General features: G+C 39.9%; 2 protein-coding genes across 2 annotated transcripts in view; both read left to right on the top strand.

The window, feature by feature from the left end:
- Positions 1-348: 348 nt before the first annotated feature.
- On the top strand, positions 349-3,392 carry lsm1 (LSM1, U6 small nuclear RNA associated). The gene is made up of 4 exons (XM_079690402.1): positions 349-504; positions 654-722; positions 929-1,044; positions 2,855-3,392. The coding sequence occupies exons 1-4, from the start codon at positions 459-461 to the stop codon at positions 3,023-3,025; spliced, it is 402 nt and encodes a 133-aa protein (XP_079546528.1). The 5' UTR covers positions 349-458; the 3' UTR covers positions 3,026-3,392.
- Positions 3,393-5,580: 2,188 nt separating this feature from the next.
- Positions 5,581-17,408, top strand: part of grk5l (G protein-coupled receptor kinase 5 like) — a 31,081-nt gene continuing 19,253 nt past the window's right edge. The window contains exon 1 of the mRNA XM_079686403.1: positions 5,581-6,051. Coding sequence (XP_079542529.1) covers positions 6,000-6,051 — 52 coding nt within the window. The 5' untranslated portion in view covers positions 5,581-5,999. The remainder of the gene's footprint in view (positions 6,052-17,408) is intronic.

The following is a 17,408-nucleotide window of genomic DNA, read 5'->3' as shown; positions in this document are numbered from 1 at the left end:
TCAATAAATTCCGTTACCTCCATTACGTGGAGGAGACTTTGGCTGTGTTTGATAGAACAATTCATTTGTGTTAATAATGTTACACAAGCAAATGTGTTGAGTTGTTCCGAATCTGTCTTTATATACGATCTCTGGTGTCGCCTGTGCATCAGCCGATAGGAAACACGTCATAAATATATCATATTTCTCATTTTAACGAATATTTTTATCTATAACTAATATTTATCTTTGGTTTTACATTTATTAAAATATATTTTCTTCAAACAGTACACCTACAAATGTAAGGAAGACAACATGAAATAAATAGCAGTGCTGAAAGGGTTAAGTGTCTACAGGAAGTTTATCCCGGGCGTGTATAAAGGCGCTTCCTGTACTTCACTTCAGAGAAACATATTTTTGAAACATTCATGGCTTGACGTTACATAAAGGCATAAGAAGCAAATTAAAAGCAGCCCAAGATGAACTACGTACCAGGGACGGCAAGCCTCATTGACGACATCGACAGTAAGTCCTGTCGGAGGAGCCGCTCCGGCAGATGGAGATGGTTTGGCGGAGAAAACGTTCAAAGATAGGCATCGTGTCTGACACAAACTGGATCATTTGTAACCGCTTTAATGTTTTAATTAACCATGCATGTGTTGGTCTATTTGCAGAGAAGCACTTGGTGCTGCTCCGAGATGGCAGGACACTGATCGGTTACCTCAGAAGCATTGATCAGTTTGGTATGATTTATTTAATTATCCACCACTTGTTTTGACTCAATAAGGCTTCAAAACACAAGCCAGAGAATATCGGCTCTTTAAAAATGGGCTAAATATCATTGTCGATATCCCACCCCCTGATGTGTTTATTTAATGAAGAGTTTGATTTAAAATGCCATTTTAACTCAGCAGTTTATTTCTCCAACCTGTTTCTCTTGTCCTCACAGCAAATCTAGTTTTTCATCAGACAGTTGAACGCATCCACGTGGGGAAAAAATTTGGTGACATCCCCAGAGGAATATTCATTGTGAGAGGAGAGAATGTAGTGCTACTTGGAGAGATAGTAAGTGGGAATATCCTCATTTTGTGTGTGTGTGTGTGTCTGTGTTTGGATGGTACAACTAGCAAAACAAACAACAGTGGATGGTGACTAGAGCTCGTCTAATCTAGGTCATTTGTTTTATACCATGATAAATGCAATATCTTTGGGCTTAAGACTGACAAAACAAGACTTTTAAATATGTTTTATGGCCCAAGCAATCGTTCAACCTAGAATATTATCGGCAGATTAATCAATAAGGAAAATAACTGTTACAGCCTTAATATTTGGTCATTGCACAATACCATTTTTAATTTAGCCAAGCAGTATATTCACATTTGTATAGTCTTTCAGTTGAGGTTCACATAACAAAGTGGCCAAGGACCCTAACGCAGTCTAATAATCAGAGATGGTTCATTCTACATTTGTGTTGCCTATTCTATGTTCTAGTAATACCAATAAGTGGTAATACTAATAAGTGGCTACTGTCTGTTTTGTATCGAAACAACCAGTGAACATTATGTTTATGAATGTATGTAGATCACAAGGTTACAAACTAAATTAGAACAAAAGAGCTTGGCCCCTCTTAATTAATATATATTTATGCATTTTTACGAATGCTCATTAATTTTAACAATCCTTGTTTGGTGAACAAGGCTGCAGCTGTGTTTGTAGAGGTGAGATGTGTTTATATGCAGACACATTAATGGGTGTGAAAAAAAAAAAGGCATATCCGTTTTAAGTGCAGCTTCATTTAGAATATTTTCACTGCTTTACCCTGCACCACAAAAACCTTTCTGAGGGTGGACTGGAGCTGTTATAAATATCTATGCCAGGGGTGTCCAAACTTTTTTCACTGAGGGCCACTATACAGAAAAACTTACAAAGGCCTGGGCCCCTCACTAGAGGTGAGGTATACTGCCTCATAGGTTAAATTACAATTAAGCTAAATCAATCACATGTAGGTCAATTATGCTTTTTACTTGAATATGATGAAACATCACAGCTCTCCAGAGGGTGTCAGTTATCCTGTTGCAGCTCATCCCTTAAAACAGAAGCCTCAGATTGCTTATAAGGGGAAATATGAAGGGTCTATTTAAAGCTTGTTATGGAAATAAATCAAAGATTTACTAGAACATGTTCTCAGTTTGAATTGACTGCATGTCTTTGAATAGTGTGCTTATTAATACATGAAAACTACTGTGTAATATAGGTTCGCATATATATTTAAGAAGTACAATATAAGACAAGCACGAGTTTCAGGTCTGGGCCATATAACATTATACTTTAAGAATTTGCTGAGGGCCAATTAGAAATGGACAACGGGCCGCATTTGGCCCCCCGACTTTAGTTTGGACACCCCTGATCTATGCTCTCTTCAAAGCCTCCAGACTCCATTGACGGAGAAACTAATTTTGCCTCCAAGAATGCGCAAGTTGCAGGTTTAACTGCAGCCTCAATTAGTTGGAATGTTTGTATTGTTCTGTGACTTTAGTCAATCTGAACTAAATGAAGTGACTTAAAACATAGAACACAAACTAACAAATTAAGGCTGCAACTCCTGTTTCCTGCCTTTTTGGAAGAGAGCATAGATAACTGCTCCAGTTTCCTGTCGGAGATGTCTTTCTGATGGAAGGGTCAAGGATGTATTCTAAATATAACAAACGATTTTGATACATTTTAGGCAGATTAAACACATGTAGCTTTCTACTGTGTGATACACTGACTATCTCTTTTTAATATCAAGCTGTCATGGGAAGTACAGTGAGCTGTTTGCTGATGTCTGATGAGTTTTGTATTAGGCCTGTTGACAGATTTAATGTCCTCTATGCAGGATATGGATAAGCCCTCCGACACAGTCCTTCAACAAGTCTCCATTGAGGAGATTCTGGAGGAGCAAAGGTTGCAACAGCAATCCAAACAGGAGACGGAGAAAGTCAAAATGCTGGCACTGAAGGACCGAGGCCTTTCAATACCAAAAGCCGATAACTTAGACGAATACTAACCCTGAATCCATGAGCCCCTTTCTCAGTTTGTACGGACTGATACGTTTTATGTTCAATTTGAATTTAAGACATCATGAGTGTTTTCCTTTTTAATGCAACATGCTGGGTCTGTGTACTGTAGTGTACTGTATTAATTTCATTTGGAGAAAAGAAATGTGATAGCTGCTCTGTTTTGCAGGACCTTATAGAAACAATGAAAGAAAGTGTTTATGTACGATCACTCTGTTGACAATTTAGCAATTATGTTACAGCAGCACTTTCTATTATGTCGGTGATATGTTAAGCCTTTTTATTTGGAGAAATGTGGGCCTGCTATTGACAAAACTACATGCTATGCTCCATTAAAGAGTTTAATTTTTCATTATGGATGGCATGCTTGGACAAATTTGTGCCACCACACCATCTGACCGTGTTGCCTATTGTTTTTTACTTCATTTTGTTGTATTTAATGAAGTATTAAGGCATTACAGTTTTATATATTTGGTGTTATTTGAGCCAAAAGCAGCAAGTGCCCTTCTGGTCCTGTGTGATGGAGCTACAACCAACATGCAGACAACAGAGCATTTGTTATGCTCTATCTTATAGGAAAGGGGATTTTAATGTAAGTAATTCAATGTAAGCTAGATCAGCCAGACTTCCGCATGTCCTGTTTTATAAAGATAAGCGTCCGGAGAAAACGATCTTATCTGCCTTCATCAGTCAATAACAAGCTTGTTAGTCGTTCGAACCGATACGGTGAGTTAATATGAAGCAGCAGCTCAGCACGCCCTGTACCCCGGCTGCTGCAGCAGAGGGCTGTCGGTGTTCAGCCCTTATCGTAGGTACACACTCTACTACGAGTTATCCTGGTAACAAGTGAAATAGCCTTCCGCCTAGATTCAATGTATGTTCTTTCTTTTTGCATATACATGGAATACTTAACAGCAGCCTGCATGCAAAAAAAAGAGGAAATAAGTCAAGCTTCGTACAGTTACAACAGTAGGAATTCCGAGATTCCTTCAAAATAAAAGTCCTTTGCTGCATTGGATTCATAATATAGAGGGGTATAAATGAATTGGGAGGTAAAAAAGAGAGGGGTCAAATATGCTAAAGGAATTATAGGAACTGCATAATCTGTTTTATATCTGACTATAGGCATAAGGGCATACATATGGAATAAGATCTGTCTTAACCTTATTGAGAAAATTGCCCCTACATAAGGTGTATAAACTATTTTATAAATGTAATGTCCATTAAGTATACTAACCCACACTGTAGGTGACATCATGTAGGTCTACATAACCTGCTTTATGGTCAACTAGAGATGATGGGAGATCAAGATCATGAGACAACTTAAAAATAAAATGTTAATTACAATATTTACTAACTATATTTCCTTTTGGAATATCAGGTTCTGGACTTTTCTCAAATGCTACCAACAAGGGATAAAGACATGAGCCTATGACCTGGGTATGGCACAGATAAACATGCTGTTCAAATAAAAGGGTGCTACTATTCATTATAAATTATGGGTTATTGCATGAATCTCTTTAACAATTCACGTGTCATAACCCAGTACTTTGAAAAAGACAAATGAAAACGTTTTATCTTTAAGAAGCTGCCTAATGCAATTTATCCATCATACAAGGACATACACAAGGATAGGTATGTTCTTCATTTAGAAATTATACCACCAGAGGGCGACTTTACCTAATAGCCCTTTTTCTATATTCACTATAAATTAATTTGCAAATTTAAACTAGGCCTACATCTTTGCATAAATGTATTGCCAAACAGGCATATCAGGCACAGGCCCTGGGGCACAACATTGTCAGTTGCTTGTAAATACAAATGTAAATGAAGGAGACATGTACCTAATAGACTCAAATTTACCACAAAAACAACAAATGACTAAATCGACGCATAGGCCTACAGTGAGACTCAAAATGACAAACAATAACTACAAAAGAGACACAAAACTAAATCAGAAGATGCTACACAACTTATGTTTAGCTTGCTCCTATGTGGGTGGTTGGGCCTTTTGTATTTCTGTGTCCAGGGGCCCATCGTCTCATAATGTCACATTGTGAATTTTTAATCAAGAGGACAAAGAAAACAAACACTTTTAAGTGTTAAAACAAGGGTTTTAGAAGATGTGCATGTATTTCCAGCACTGTAACATGACAAATACCTCCTTCACAGGTTTGGTCACTTGTTACCTGATTTGACCCCTACTGGTAGGAGGTCTAATCAGGTAACAAGTAGAAACACCTGTGCTGCTTCACATGGCTGCTTTACTGATGTGAAGAGTTGTTACAGATCCATTGAGAGGAAGACACAGAAAAATAAGCTGTAGTTTTTACTGTGTTCGCATTTTTTTTTCATTTTTTATCCTGCAACTGCTGTTTCTGGCTTCAAAGCACCACAGGTCAATGCCAAAAGAAATAGTACAAGGTTTTATTTTGGTGACAATTTAGCTTCGCTTCCGGTAGAGTTGTTACTGTCTCTGGCTTGACGCAGCTTTCACAGAGAGGCCCAGCCCATTTCGATTACGCACCAACAGGGGAGGGGGGCGCGTTCATGTCCTCGCTTAACCAACCCCTGTCGTTCTAATGTAAAGCTGGTAGTGTCCGGGTGTACCGCTGTAAAGAATCCGCTGTAAAGAACCCTGTTCGCTTCAATCGCTTGCATCGGTGCCTCCAATTAGAGTATTCTCTGCGTCGGAGAGACTGCAGCCAAATTACGCATGGAATGGTTTTGGGGGGATTGGAGTAGAAATGCAGCGCCGCACTTCCAGACCACAACAAGAACCATGCTCGGCTTACATTGCAAGCACATTTATGACATCCTGTTTAATCCATTACGACTTTGATATGAGTGAAATTTGCTCGAATACCGTCAAGGAGTGAAGAGAATACACACAGCGTACAAGCTAAAGGACGGTGTTTTTGCTGCAGACCCTTGTGAAACCCCTGCATTTAGGATTTTTTTTTGATGGAGCTGGAGAACATAGTAGCCAACACTGTACTGCTAAAAGCGAGAGAGGGTAAGTTGCCACATAAAAAAAGCTAAGTGCAAATAGTAAGTAGGCCTGTCATATTTGCGCTCGATATGCAGACAAGGTGGGAATAATCGTAATGATGACGGCAGTAGGTACGTCTGCGGACTGTAGGCTCAGTACAGCAGGTAAATCCTACAGATGCAGCAGAGGGGAAAAAAACACATTCTTATGATCTAGCACAGACACCATCAACACATCTAATTGGACGTTTTTATTCTGTTGATCAATTATAACCTTAAATCAATCTTGTGAATCATTTTTATTCTCACTGATTTTGACAAATCATATGCGTTATCCCACATATGCATGGGAGGTGGGGTATTCTGCCTCCCACATCCGCTTTCGCTGTTTTTGCAAATGAATGCGCTCTTTCGCAACATTTTACATGCTGAGGCACAAACAGATTACATGGAATACATGGTTGAAGAGTAGCTGCCATTTGAACCGTGATCTAATGATGTGACTGATGTTGAAATCGGTGTAGGGGGCCTGCAGAGGAAGAATCTGGTTATCAGTGTTGCTGTCCAATGAGAAGGCCAGGGTGTAGTGTGACAAATAGGGGTATATAATGCTATAAATGGCTATTTTGAAGAAGACAAGCCTAAAGTCATTAGGTCAGAAAGAAGGCCTGCAGGTAACATCATGTAGTCTGATGCCATGATTGTTTCCCTTAAAGTCTTCTGGAGGTCCCTGAACCTTTTGTGTACAGGGGGGTTCAAATAAAGTAAACAGCAGCCTCATTCTTCATTGGAACTCTGTATGTGTGTCATACTTTAAATATAAATCATGTAACCTTTAACTATAACTTCAAAATCTAAGTAACTCAGTTTTGGAGGCACACTCTCTAACAAGTTCACACACAACTTTGGTTGCAGGCAGCACGTGGTTTTATGTGGCAACAGTCTCTGTGGAGTTGCGGGGTGACGCAGGAAAAGACTGTGCGCCTCCTTCCATTTATCTCGCATGATGACATACTTGGGAGTAAAAAGGTTTGCCAGAGAGGCCGGGGAGAGTTTCATGGGAACTAATGGATTAATGAAGTGAAACAGGAAGCTGACTTGCTGTCAAACCCTGAACGAAGAATGCGTTTTACCCCCGGGTCAATCTGGACGTTTTGTTTTACGGGGGGAAGAGCACGACTGGGCCGGGTGAATTCTGCTTCATGAATTAATAAGAGCAGTTAATGACCCATGACAGATAGGGCTTGTCCCAGCAGCTCCATTGGTGCTCACCCAGTCCCTACCCCCTGTGTGTGGAAGAAAGGGCCTTTTACAATTTCTCATTATGGGATGAGACGGGTCTTTGAGTTAATAGCTGAAACATGACTTTATCAATGGCCCTACAAAAGAGAGTAGATCAACAGTTGCGTTCACATTTGTTGCACTGCACACACTGAAATGTGTCACAGGTTGTTGAGTGTCCTTTAAACTGTGTGAATCATTAGGGGTTTTATCTTACAGGGCCCAGAGCCAAACAGATCCCTGTGTGCTGGTGGTGACTTCTCACTCATGTATGGAAGATGATAGTATACACAGAGGCTTACTTTCAGCCACATACCAGCAACAGTGGGAGAATGTGAATGGAGTGCATAAAAGAGTGTTTATTCCTGTTTGTTTATGCAAGTGTGTCTCAAGCCAGAGTAAGAGGCATGCATCCTCTGTCCAAACGCTCCCAGAGACGCACAGCAGGAAGGCCCAGTTTCCACTGCCATGTTTTATGCCAGCGTCCTCACACCTCCCAAATCAGTAAAACAGTGCAAGTGGAGTAGAAATAAATGTGATTTATATCCCCAGGCCAGGAGCGGCAAAGCAGGCCCCGTGCCAGCTCCCTTCGCTCTTTGGCTCCTCTGTGTCAGACCGATCTCACACAGTGCTGGTCTGGGGTTTACCACCAAGACTTTGTGAGCACTCTTCATTGATTAGAGGAACCTACAGATGGGGGATTAAACCAACTTGCTTAAAACTTAGGATCAAAGGGGATTTACAATCAATATGCTGTTCCATGACAGAGTGTAAAATATAACTCATGGATTTTCATCGACTAAAAGAAGCTGCTCTGATCATATTGAACCATCACATAAAGTGACCGCTCTCTTATATAAAGCCACATTATATTATATGCTATCCGTTAGACGCAGCCCATAAGCTATTTAATCAAATTGATCGTTACATAACCGACTGAGTGGGCTACTGCCATCCGAGCTCCATCTTCCTCAGGCGCTGCTCTCCGGTCTCTGTGGAAGATACTTTATGGATGATGAGTATACAGTGAAATAAAACTCCTGCACGATCATCTGAGTATCATCTGACGGCCACAGTAGGCTACTGTAAACTAAATGTAAAAAATGTCAGAGCAGCAGGAAATCTAAAAAGCTCCGCTGTCTGAGGAAATTGGGGGTCACAGCAGATTAAAAAAAAAAGTTCTGCTAAGTTGTTTGGCTGTTTTCGTTTCAGTGAGATCTGTTTGGATTTGCCCTTATTAATGTCAGCTGACATATTGACATAAGGTGAGCAGGTTTAATAGCAGAGTATTCTTCAGATTGATGTGCGTGTTAGCAGATGAGGGGTGTGGAGGTGAATTCTTTTGTTTAAATGTAACCTGAACCCAGCTGCTCTGACGAGGTGTGTGTGTGTGTGTGTGTGTGTGTGTGTGTGTGTGTGTGTGTGTGTGTGTGTGTGTGTGTGTGTGTGTGTGTGTGTGTGTGTGTGTGTGTGTGTGTGTGTGTGTGTGTGTGTGTGTGTGTGTGTGTGTCCATTCACAACTCTTGCTGGCAGCAGTTGCAGATTCCAAGCCAGGGGAGCTAACGTCATCGGCTGTCGAAGTGAATGAGAGTAAGGGGGGGAAACTGAATCTGCTTCGTCCAGATGCCTCTCTTGAATCGCTGTAGCAGAGCCGGGGTATTTAGTTTGGGCTACTCGACTGAATTCCACTCTGATGCCTGCTGGCTTTTGCGTTTGGGCTGTCATGTTTTTGGAGATTGTGTTGCGCAAGTAAAAGTCACATTTGGTGTAAAATTCAGTACAAGGAAGCGATTCATCCAGTACAACCAGTGCGTTATAAGATGTCTCCAAGGTAAATGACCGGAGCAATGACGGATTAGTTTATTTCCAGGTAACCAAGATGATAGGGGCATGGCAGCTGTTGTTTTCAATTTTTTTCAAGCTCATCCTTTCTAGAGCTTTGAAACTGGGTTTGTCCTCAAAGAATCATGCAAAAGCATTTATGTAAGTCTTCATAAGTTTCTTGGAGGAAAAATGTACTCAACTAAAGAAATCTAACTAGGAGCCAAAACGACCGGTGAATCCAATAAGAGAGTGCAACCCTGATCATTTTTCATCAAAAATATTCAAATAATGTCACCAGATTGATTCAGACTTGTTGAAAGAATGGTTTTAGAAACAGTAACAGAAAGTTGTCAAAAAATTGCTTTACAAAGGATCTGCAACTATTTGGATAGGTGTTTAATTTTTTCCGAAACTTATTTACTCAGTGATAGTGACGTTGAAATCATGCAACCATGGTGTTCTTTGCTTATAGCCAAACGTGAGCTCTTCTTTAGGCAATAGCATTCAGCTTTGAGCATCCAGTAACAGTATAGTTAATTTGAGAAGATTGTTGTTGGTTTTCCTGCATGTTCTTTTCAATCCAATGGAACAAAACTTTTTTTTTCAGGAACTTTTTTTCAAGAAGATGTTGTGATTAGTATAAAAGATCACAGGTCAACTGATCAGTTACTACAAGAAGCTAAGCATGATACAAGGTGACAGGAGATAACAGGCATGAGGTGTTTGTCTGAGCAAGCTAGTTGTGTGGGCTCTAAACAGTGGATTTGAGCTCCTGCTGCAAGGGGGTGGGGAGTGGGAGTTGGGATGGTGTTGCTCCATCATGTGATGCCACTGCAAGTCTCAGCAAGCTGGGGAAGCTACTGCTGATGTGTTGGATAACCTATTAGAAACTGCTACCATGTCCAAGACACACAACACAGGTCTTTGTTCTCCCGTCAGCCAATGGTAATGTTAGTATGAACATTATATAGAAGACTCTCTCACACACACTTTCTCTCCCACTTCCACACAAACAGAAACACTTGCCAAGAGTGCAACTCCCTCAGGACACCTCTGAAAGAACCGAGCCATGACATAATGCCGTCAACTTTTGTTGGCCTCAGAGCCGTAATGGAAGGGAGAGTAAAATGTATGAGGGGGGGAATCAGCCTATCCGTTCCTCACTGGCTCCTTCTGATGGGATGGAAGTGAGGGATAGTAAAGAAAACCTGTGATGAAAGTCTGCAAATAGCCGCAGGGCTGGTTGTGTATACAGTCTATGGTTGTGTTCCACTCTTACACATCTCATATTCAGCACTTCTCTCAGACATGATTCACTTTGATTGTTAAAGCGACAGTTGTGTGTTTTTTATGTTTTCACTTCCTGGCATCTGTGCTTTAGGAGCACTTAGCCTGCAACATTAGACCCCACAGAGTTGAGTTTACTGGCAGTCAGGGTTACTGGTAGGTTAACTGGTAATACCAGTGAAAAAAAAAAACATGCAAGTGGCATCCATGTGTGCTTCCCGCAGGATGAACAGGTACAAATAATAATTGTAATAATCCCCTTGAAATGTTTCCTTGCACCATCATCGTCTATACATTTTATTCTGTCCAACCGCATATGACCAAAAAAGGAAAGACCCTTTTTTATATTTCTGGACCAATTTTGTTTGTTTCTGAACTGTACAAGTAACTGAACAAAGTAATTATTTCATGCTGAGATTTTTTCAATTCAGTTTTTTTGGTCTTCAGAATTGATGAAAATGTGTTTTTCTTGGCTCCCCATGTTCAGTTAAAGATGGAGAAATAATCCAAAGAAAAAGCAGAGATACCCATTTCTCCATCGACAACACGCCACAAGGCTCGCTGTGTTTTGAGTAGGAGTGTGACTCATTTTTTCTTGAGTAGAAAAATTCAGCTCTCTTGCTCTTACTACCTCTATTGTTATTGCTGATTCTACCCACACATACAGTATACATAACTCAGCTGGATGCAACAAGTTCACGCCTGTTCTCCGGGGGTTGTCGAGTGGAATTCTGGGAAATATAGGAGATAATTATCCAAAGTAGAAGTAGACAAGGTGGGCTGAGGGAAAGTGGATGCAGAATTTCTTTTGAATTTTATCAACTTGTCACTGAAGTACTCCAGGAATGCACTTAGCAGCCAAACCGATGATATCCGTTATCCCCATGTCAGACATACAAGGAGTACTCACTTGTGCTGCATTTTATCATTTCTTGATGCATAAGCAGCCAAGATGTGCTTCCTGTGCTCTGTATTGCTGCCATATTTGTTAATGGATCATCCAATGAATATTTTATGTGCATTAATCGTGGATTCATCAATACTGTAGCTTATGGAGCTTCTTCCCTCATGTCTCCTGCTGTATAAGGAGCTACCATGCACTTTTTCAACACATCCATGCAAACTAATGAACGCACACACAATATGGTCAGACATAGAGCTTGAAATGACATTTGATCAGCCATAAAATATGAATTTGTATCCTGTTAATATTTTCAAGCACAGGATGTAATCATATATGTATGATACTCGACTATAAACACACATGGGCCATTGTGGGTTACTTGTAGGAAATGTTTGCCTGGGGATTTTTTATTGTAAAAGCAAATACGTCTCGGACAGCACTCCTTAAAGCTTGCCGTGAGTTTGCAATAATAGGGAAAATAAACTAATATGCCGCAGATTAAATCCATGAAGGCCCTAGATTAACCGGTAAATGTATTAAATAATTTAAAAAGGCAGCTTTCTCTGCAGTTTATTTCTCCACAAACATTTTAGTACCCTTTTATTTATTTTCATTTTTGAGTGATGTTGCCATAACAGGGGTAAAAAGAACATGAAATGTCAACATAGGAGCAAGACGAGGGACACGCATTATCATGAAGAGAGTGTGTGTGTTTGAGGACAAAAGGAATTAGAAAACAGCGAGGGAGTTTACTGACCGTGCAATGCAATCACTTTAACCCTATCTCTGAGATGGGTTTTTAGTGCCTGTACACACACCATCTCTCCCATGTTCAATAATATCTATCCACACACAGTGTGTGTGTTCCATCAGTTTGATAAGTTGGACCTCTTGTTTTCATTGGAAGCACTTTCCTCGATGTTTGCTCACTTGTGATGTAACTGGAGAGTTTCACTCAGAGAGAGAGGAAATAAAATCACCCCTCACAAAGATTAAAGATTACAATGCCATTAAGTTTCGCCCTATCAAAACATTTATGGAGGTGAACAAACACACTGACACTGTGTCAGAGCGTAGGAGCGTCCCATTATGGTTAGCTTCACGTGGACTATGCTCTGTCCTCCTGAATCTTTATGGGTGAGCAAACAGCATTACCCAGCGTGCCCTGGGCTCTGTGGTGCTTTGATCGCACAGCCTGGTAGGTTATATAATTTCAGTCTATTGAATGTTTATCTCCCCTTTCACATTCCATATTTAATTTATTTATAGAACAGGAAACTTTTGGCACATGACTTTGTCTCAGACAGGAAATGCATGCCTTCTGCTGCCTTTGTGAGATTTTTGCACTTGCATTCAAGTTGTCACACTGGTGGGGCGCAGAGATGTGATAGGTGGGTCGTGAATGGATGCGATGAACGCGAGATTATTATTATTATACATCGTTGCAGTCGGGAAGAAAAGCAATGTGGAGCGGCACCTCACCACTTCATAAGGAGTTTAACCGTGACACTTTTTGAAATCCCGTTTGTGTCCCCCTACTTTACAAATAGACCTATGTTTATTATTATTTTTTAACGCAAGCCCTCATTGCCACGGAGGAGCACACAGCATCTGTGAGCGAGCGAGATATAGCCTAGATGTAAAAAATAAAGTAAGAAATCATTCCAATGTGTACTATAGGACAGTAAAAAAAAAAGAAACAGTTTAAAATGGGAGTGATTAGTAAAATATTCATAAATAAAAAGAAAGAATGTTAACTAGGTAGCATAAGATAAGAATAAACAAGTTTAAATGATTTGTTATTGGTTGTGATCATATTCTAAAGATGTTTGGATTATTGAAAAGTATACAGCTCCCTTTCATCTGAGTGTTGAGAGCTGTACCCATAAATTCATTTTGTGCTCAAAGTGCACCAGATTGAGGCATTTCACTTCAACATTTAAAAAAGATAATCTTCCCGGGGGTGCATGCCCCCGGACCCCCCTAGACGATGTCAGGTCCACCCCCAAATAAAGCAGGTTAAAATAATTAAATTGCATCCATTTTATTTTATTAAACACTGAAAACGTTCCCACAGACCCAAACAGCACACAAAGGTAAAAGGTCAGTATATCATAATGTTAAAATGTGCTAAATATATACACTGCAAAAAAAAAAAGAGGAGTAAAAGTAGCTCACGACTTGTTTTATTTTTTGAAAGTAGCTCTGATCCTAAAAAAGGTTGGAGACCCCTGTTATAGAACGATACATTTGACAAATTTAAGCTTGGCCTACCATTTTATTGGAGCGATGAGGAACAGGTGGGGCTTGAAAAGGCCCACCTGTTCAAAGTGGGGAATGAGGAAGTCTGAGAACCACTGCTCTCGTGACAACTGTCTCAGCTCACCAGCTCTGAGGTCATGGGTCGGTTTGACCACCTCGGTTTATATCAACACGTTGCTCCTGCCCTTGGGCGGGTTGCTATTTATAGCCATAATTGTTACAAGGACATAAAGATGGGGAAATAGTTGTGTATTGTTGTCTTAAAGCTTTGTGCAAATACAGCCGTGAGCAAAATCGCAAACACATAGCGTGTGTCGAAATAAATCTTTAAAAATTGGACATGTGCCAAGTGATTTCTTTTTTTTAAATGAAGTTAATTAAACTGAATTTTATTTATTTATTTAATAAGCATTGTTTACTTTTATGTGCACATGATTAACGATTAAGTGTGCTATTCTGATTGACTAATAATCTACCTATTATACTTATTAGTGCTACTAAAGATGTACCAAAATACATTTGTGTACTTGACAACATTAAGATGCTCTTAAATAAAGTACATCTTAATCCTTTTTTATACTAAAGCTGAAATAAAAAAAGAATGTTTTACTCTGAAATTGTATTTAATTCACTCTTCATATAACTATTTATTTAACTATGTTATTTATGAAATATATTTCAAATACAAGTTAATCTAAAGTAATTGAAATCCTTAAAATGTTCAGAATATAACTAATTACACTTAATTGTGCTTTAATAATGATTCTGATTATCTGAATGATTATTATCATTAGCATATGCACATTCTTAGTCCAACAGACATAGCTCATGATACTTTTTGATGCCTTGGTTTATGTCTACTTCACAATTTGATATACCTTGTGTAGCTTTTATGCTTAATGCAGCTACGTTTTAAAAGTCAAGATAGATTCAGGTGTTGTTGTGAACACAGCACCCTTGTTTTGTCAGGATACAGCTGTGCATTATACTGCCAATATAATCTCTCTTTTATTGTCTATGACTGATTTTGAGTTTATGACCCCTGATCAAACATGTGACCCGCCTCCAGCAGACAGAAGAATAGTCGAGTGTTTCCAGATAAAAGGTATACGTCACAGATGTTTGCTTTGAGAGCGTTAGCGGATGTTAAAACTTGGATCATGCTGTTATTAAACACGATAATGAGGAATACGGGGACATCGAGGCTTGTTGGGGAAGGTAATACGGCAGCTGGACAGAGAGCGACCGACATGACATCATGGTGGAAAAGGGCAACAAAGAGCTTCTTCCTGCTATAGTCCTCCCCTTCTGCTCAGGTCAGGGCAGCGTTTCCCTCAGCTTCCTGTGGCACACAGAGCACACACACAAACACACACTTGCTACTGTTAAACTAAACCTGAGGCTTACCCTAAAATGTCCTCCTTTCAATACCAAGTTTTTTACATGTGGAGATAAAAGTGGATGATGCCACTTCTTACTGAGGCATCAACATATCGGGTTGAATCCATGAAAAGCTTAACCTCGTACAGGATTTATTATTGAGATGTTGGCTATACTGCAATAGCCTGTAGAAGTTTATATATTATATTATGCAGAAGTGATAACCGAGTCCTTACAAGTTGTTTTATAAATCACAAGTCCTAAGTCTTTGCATTTAAGGTGTTCACATTGAGTTCTCAAGGCCTAAACAATTGTATCTCTTTCGTAAATATTGGGCCCAAATGTGTTTGGATCCATTCTTCTTTTCACACTTTTATTGATAGTCATTTTGTCAACACATCTTCAAAATCATGTTATTTGTGACTAGAGTCTGACTCGAGTTCAAGTCATTTGACTGTAGTCCAGGCTTCCTGATGTAATGAAAATTATATTCAATCTTTTATTAGCTCTATGGAAATGCATGATATCCAAGCAACTCTATTTATGGCTTTGTTTTGCAAGAGATGGAAATCTAGCGTACAATTATATAGATGTTGCATGGGATAAAAAAAATGGAAACAGCATGCCATTGAGACTGTTGTGCCCTAAGGCTTGAACATCTGATTATTGTGTGTTTACCACACATGTTTTGCCTACACAAAAACACCAGGCTTTACCTGCAGCTCTAATGCAAATGAATACCAAGCATTCAACAGTTGGCCATTGTGGGCGTTTGGATCATCGTCTGATGGTTGGCTTAACTGTTGGTACCTCGCTGACCACCACAGTGTGACTCAAGTGCGAGGCCGACATTTAACACATCAGACAAAGGAGGTGATGTGAGAATGAGCGATAATCAGAAAGGGATAATCAGTTGTTTGTGAGCAAGAAAGAGATTTAAGGTTGGCACACAGAGATGTGTGTGAAGTGTCACAGAAATCTAGCAAAATCTCACATTTTTGCACAGTGTAGGTGTAGAGAATAGCACGTCATATTCACAGGGCTCCTCTCTGCCAGCGCTCACCTCACACATCAAATTATGTTGCAGATGTTGTGGTTACATGTGTGCCAGATGCACAGCGTGAGCTTCAGTATGTAGTTTCATCCACAGCAGATCAAACTGTACGTCTGGAGGGACAGTGTGAGTGGAGGTGTTTTTAAACCTACGAGTGTGAGAACTACACGATGGTTTATGTCCTAGATTATGTGTGAACGCTTTATGAATATAACCTCACAGCTAAGCAGGGTCGTTTTTGTATGTGTGGATAGACGCAGCCTGCAGAACTGCTGGAGTCGGTTAAATTAAGCATGAGGACGTTACTAACGAGAGGTCACAGTAGAAACAGTGTGCGTATATACACACACACTCAAACACAGATGTTCGGGATGCCGGTAACCCCCTGGTGTCCTGCCAGAAGGATGTCGTTCCCTCTCTGACCTTATTTTTGCTTCCCTTGACATGCCTTAATGATGTCAGAGCTGCTAAGCAAAAACATAAATAAAGGGCGGCGACCACACTGCCCTCATGGAACAAATTAGAACGACAAGTTCCTGTGTGCAGCGGACCCTCAGCGCAGAGCATATTTCTACTCATGTGTAAGTGACAGACCAAGAGAGAATGAGAACCGTCTAATAGAAAAAGAAAAGCATGGTGGAGCGAATACAAGCGAGTTTATGGACAACATTTAAGATTTTAAAAGCCACGTTTTATTGCAAATGAACCCAGATCTGCACATAAAACACTTATGGGTAGAGATTTTTCTCCTGCAGCTCCATAGCAATATGTTATAATCCCAGTGTTTCCTTTCATGTTGATTTTTACAATCCTTCCCCTAAACTTCCCCCAGACATAATTTGTTACATCCCGCCCAAATATTTCCCCTTCAGCAAGCAGATACACAACAGCTGAGGGCCACCAACAATGCAGAAGTAATTTATGCAGAACTAATTTGAACTAATTAAGGGTTGTATTTGACATCACAGAAACCAAAAGACACTGAGGCTGCACAGGAAGTTGTATCCAGATTGATCAATCTCCCATGTGTAGATAAATAATTCATGCAGGTTATTTGCATATTTGTGGGAGCAGTTGGGTGTGTTCAGATGCTCAGGTCTTTGCACCCAACAGGACTCCGCTGTTACTCAGATTTGCTCGTGGAAGAAATAGTTTGATACAGCCGGACGTTTAAACATGCTGGTGAGAGATTGCTTTGTATCAAAGTTTCCCACACCCGAACTCTCTTTTATTTCGCATACTGTGAATAATGACATTATGGTTTCAACATCTTCACTGACCTTTTGCATGAAATATGATGTGTCGTGAGAGAAATTACAAGATAAGACAGCAGAAAAAAACACTTCCTGCTACTTTTTTACTCTAGAGTTTGCTCTAATCTTTGAACTAT

The sequence above is a fragment of the Notothenia rossii genome, assembly GCF_949606895.1.
Source record: "Notothenia rossii genome assembly, chromosome: 6".
Classification (NCBI taxonomy): domain Eukaryota; kingdom Metazoa; phylum Chordata; class Actinopteri; order Perciformes; family Nototheniidae; genus Notothenia; species Notothenia rossii.
Note: the sequence above shows the minus strand (reverse complement) of the source record. Positions and strands in the feature narration are given on the sequence as shown.

What these genes read in the sequence shown, in the direction of transcription:
- lsm1 (XM_079690402.1), top strand. Translation starts at nt 459, where the DNA reads ATGAACTACGTACCAGGGACGGCAAGCCTCATTGACGACATCGACA. An exon ending in CCTCATTGACGACATCGACA is followed by an intron (nt 505 to 653) that starts GTAAGTCCTGTC and finishes GTCTATTTGCAG; the next exon opens with AGAAGCACTTGGTGCTGCTC. An exon ending in CAGAAGCATTGATCAGTTTG is followed by an intron (nt 723 to 928) that starts GTATGATTTATT and finishes TTGTCCTCACAG; the next exon opens with CAAATCTAGTTTTTCATCAG.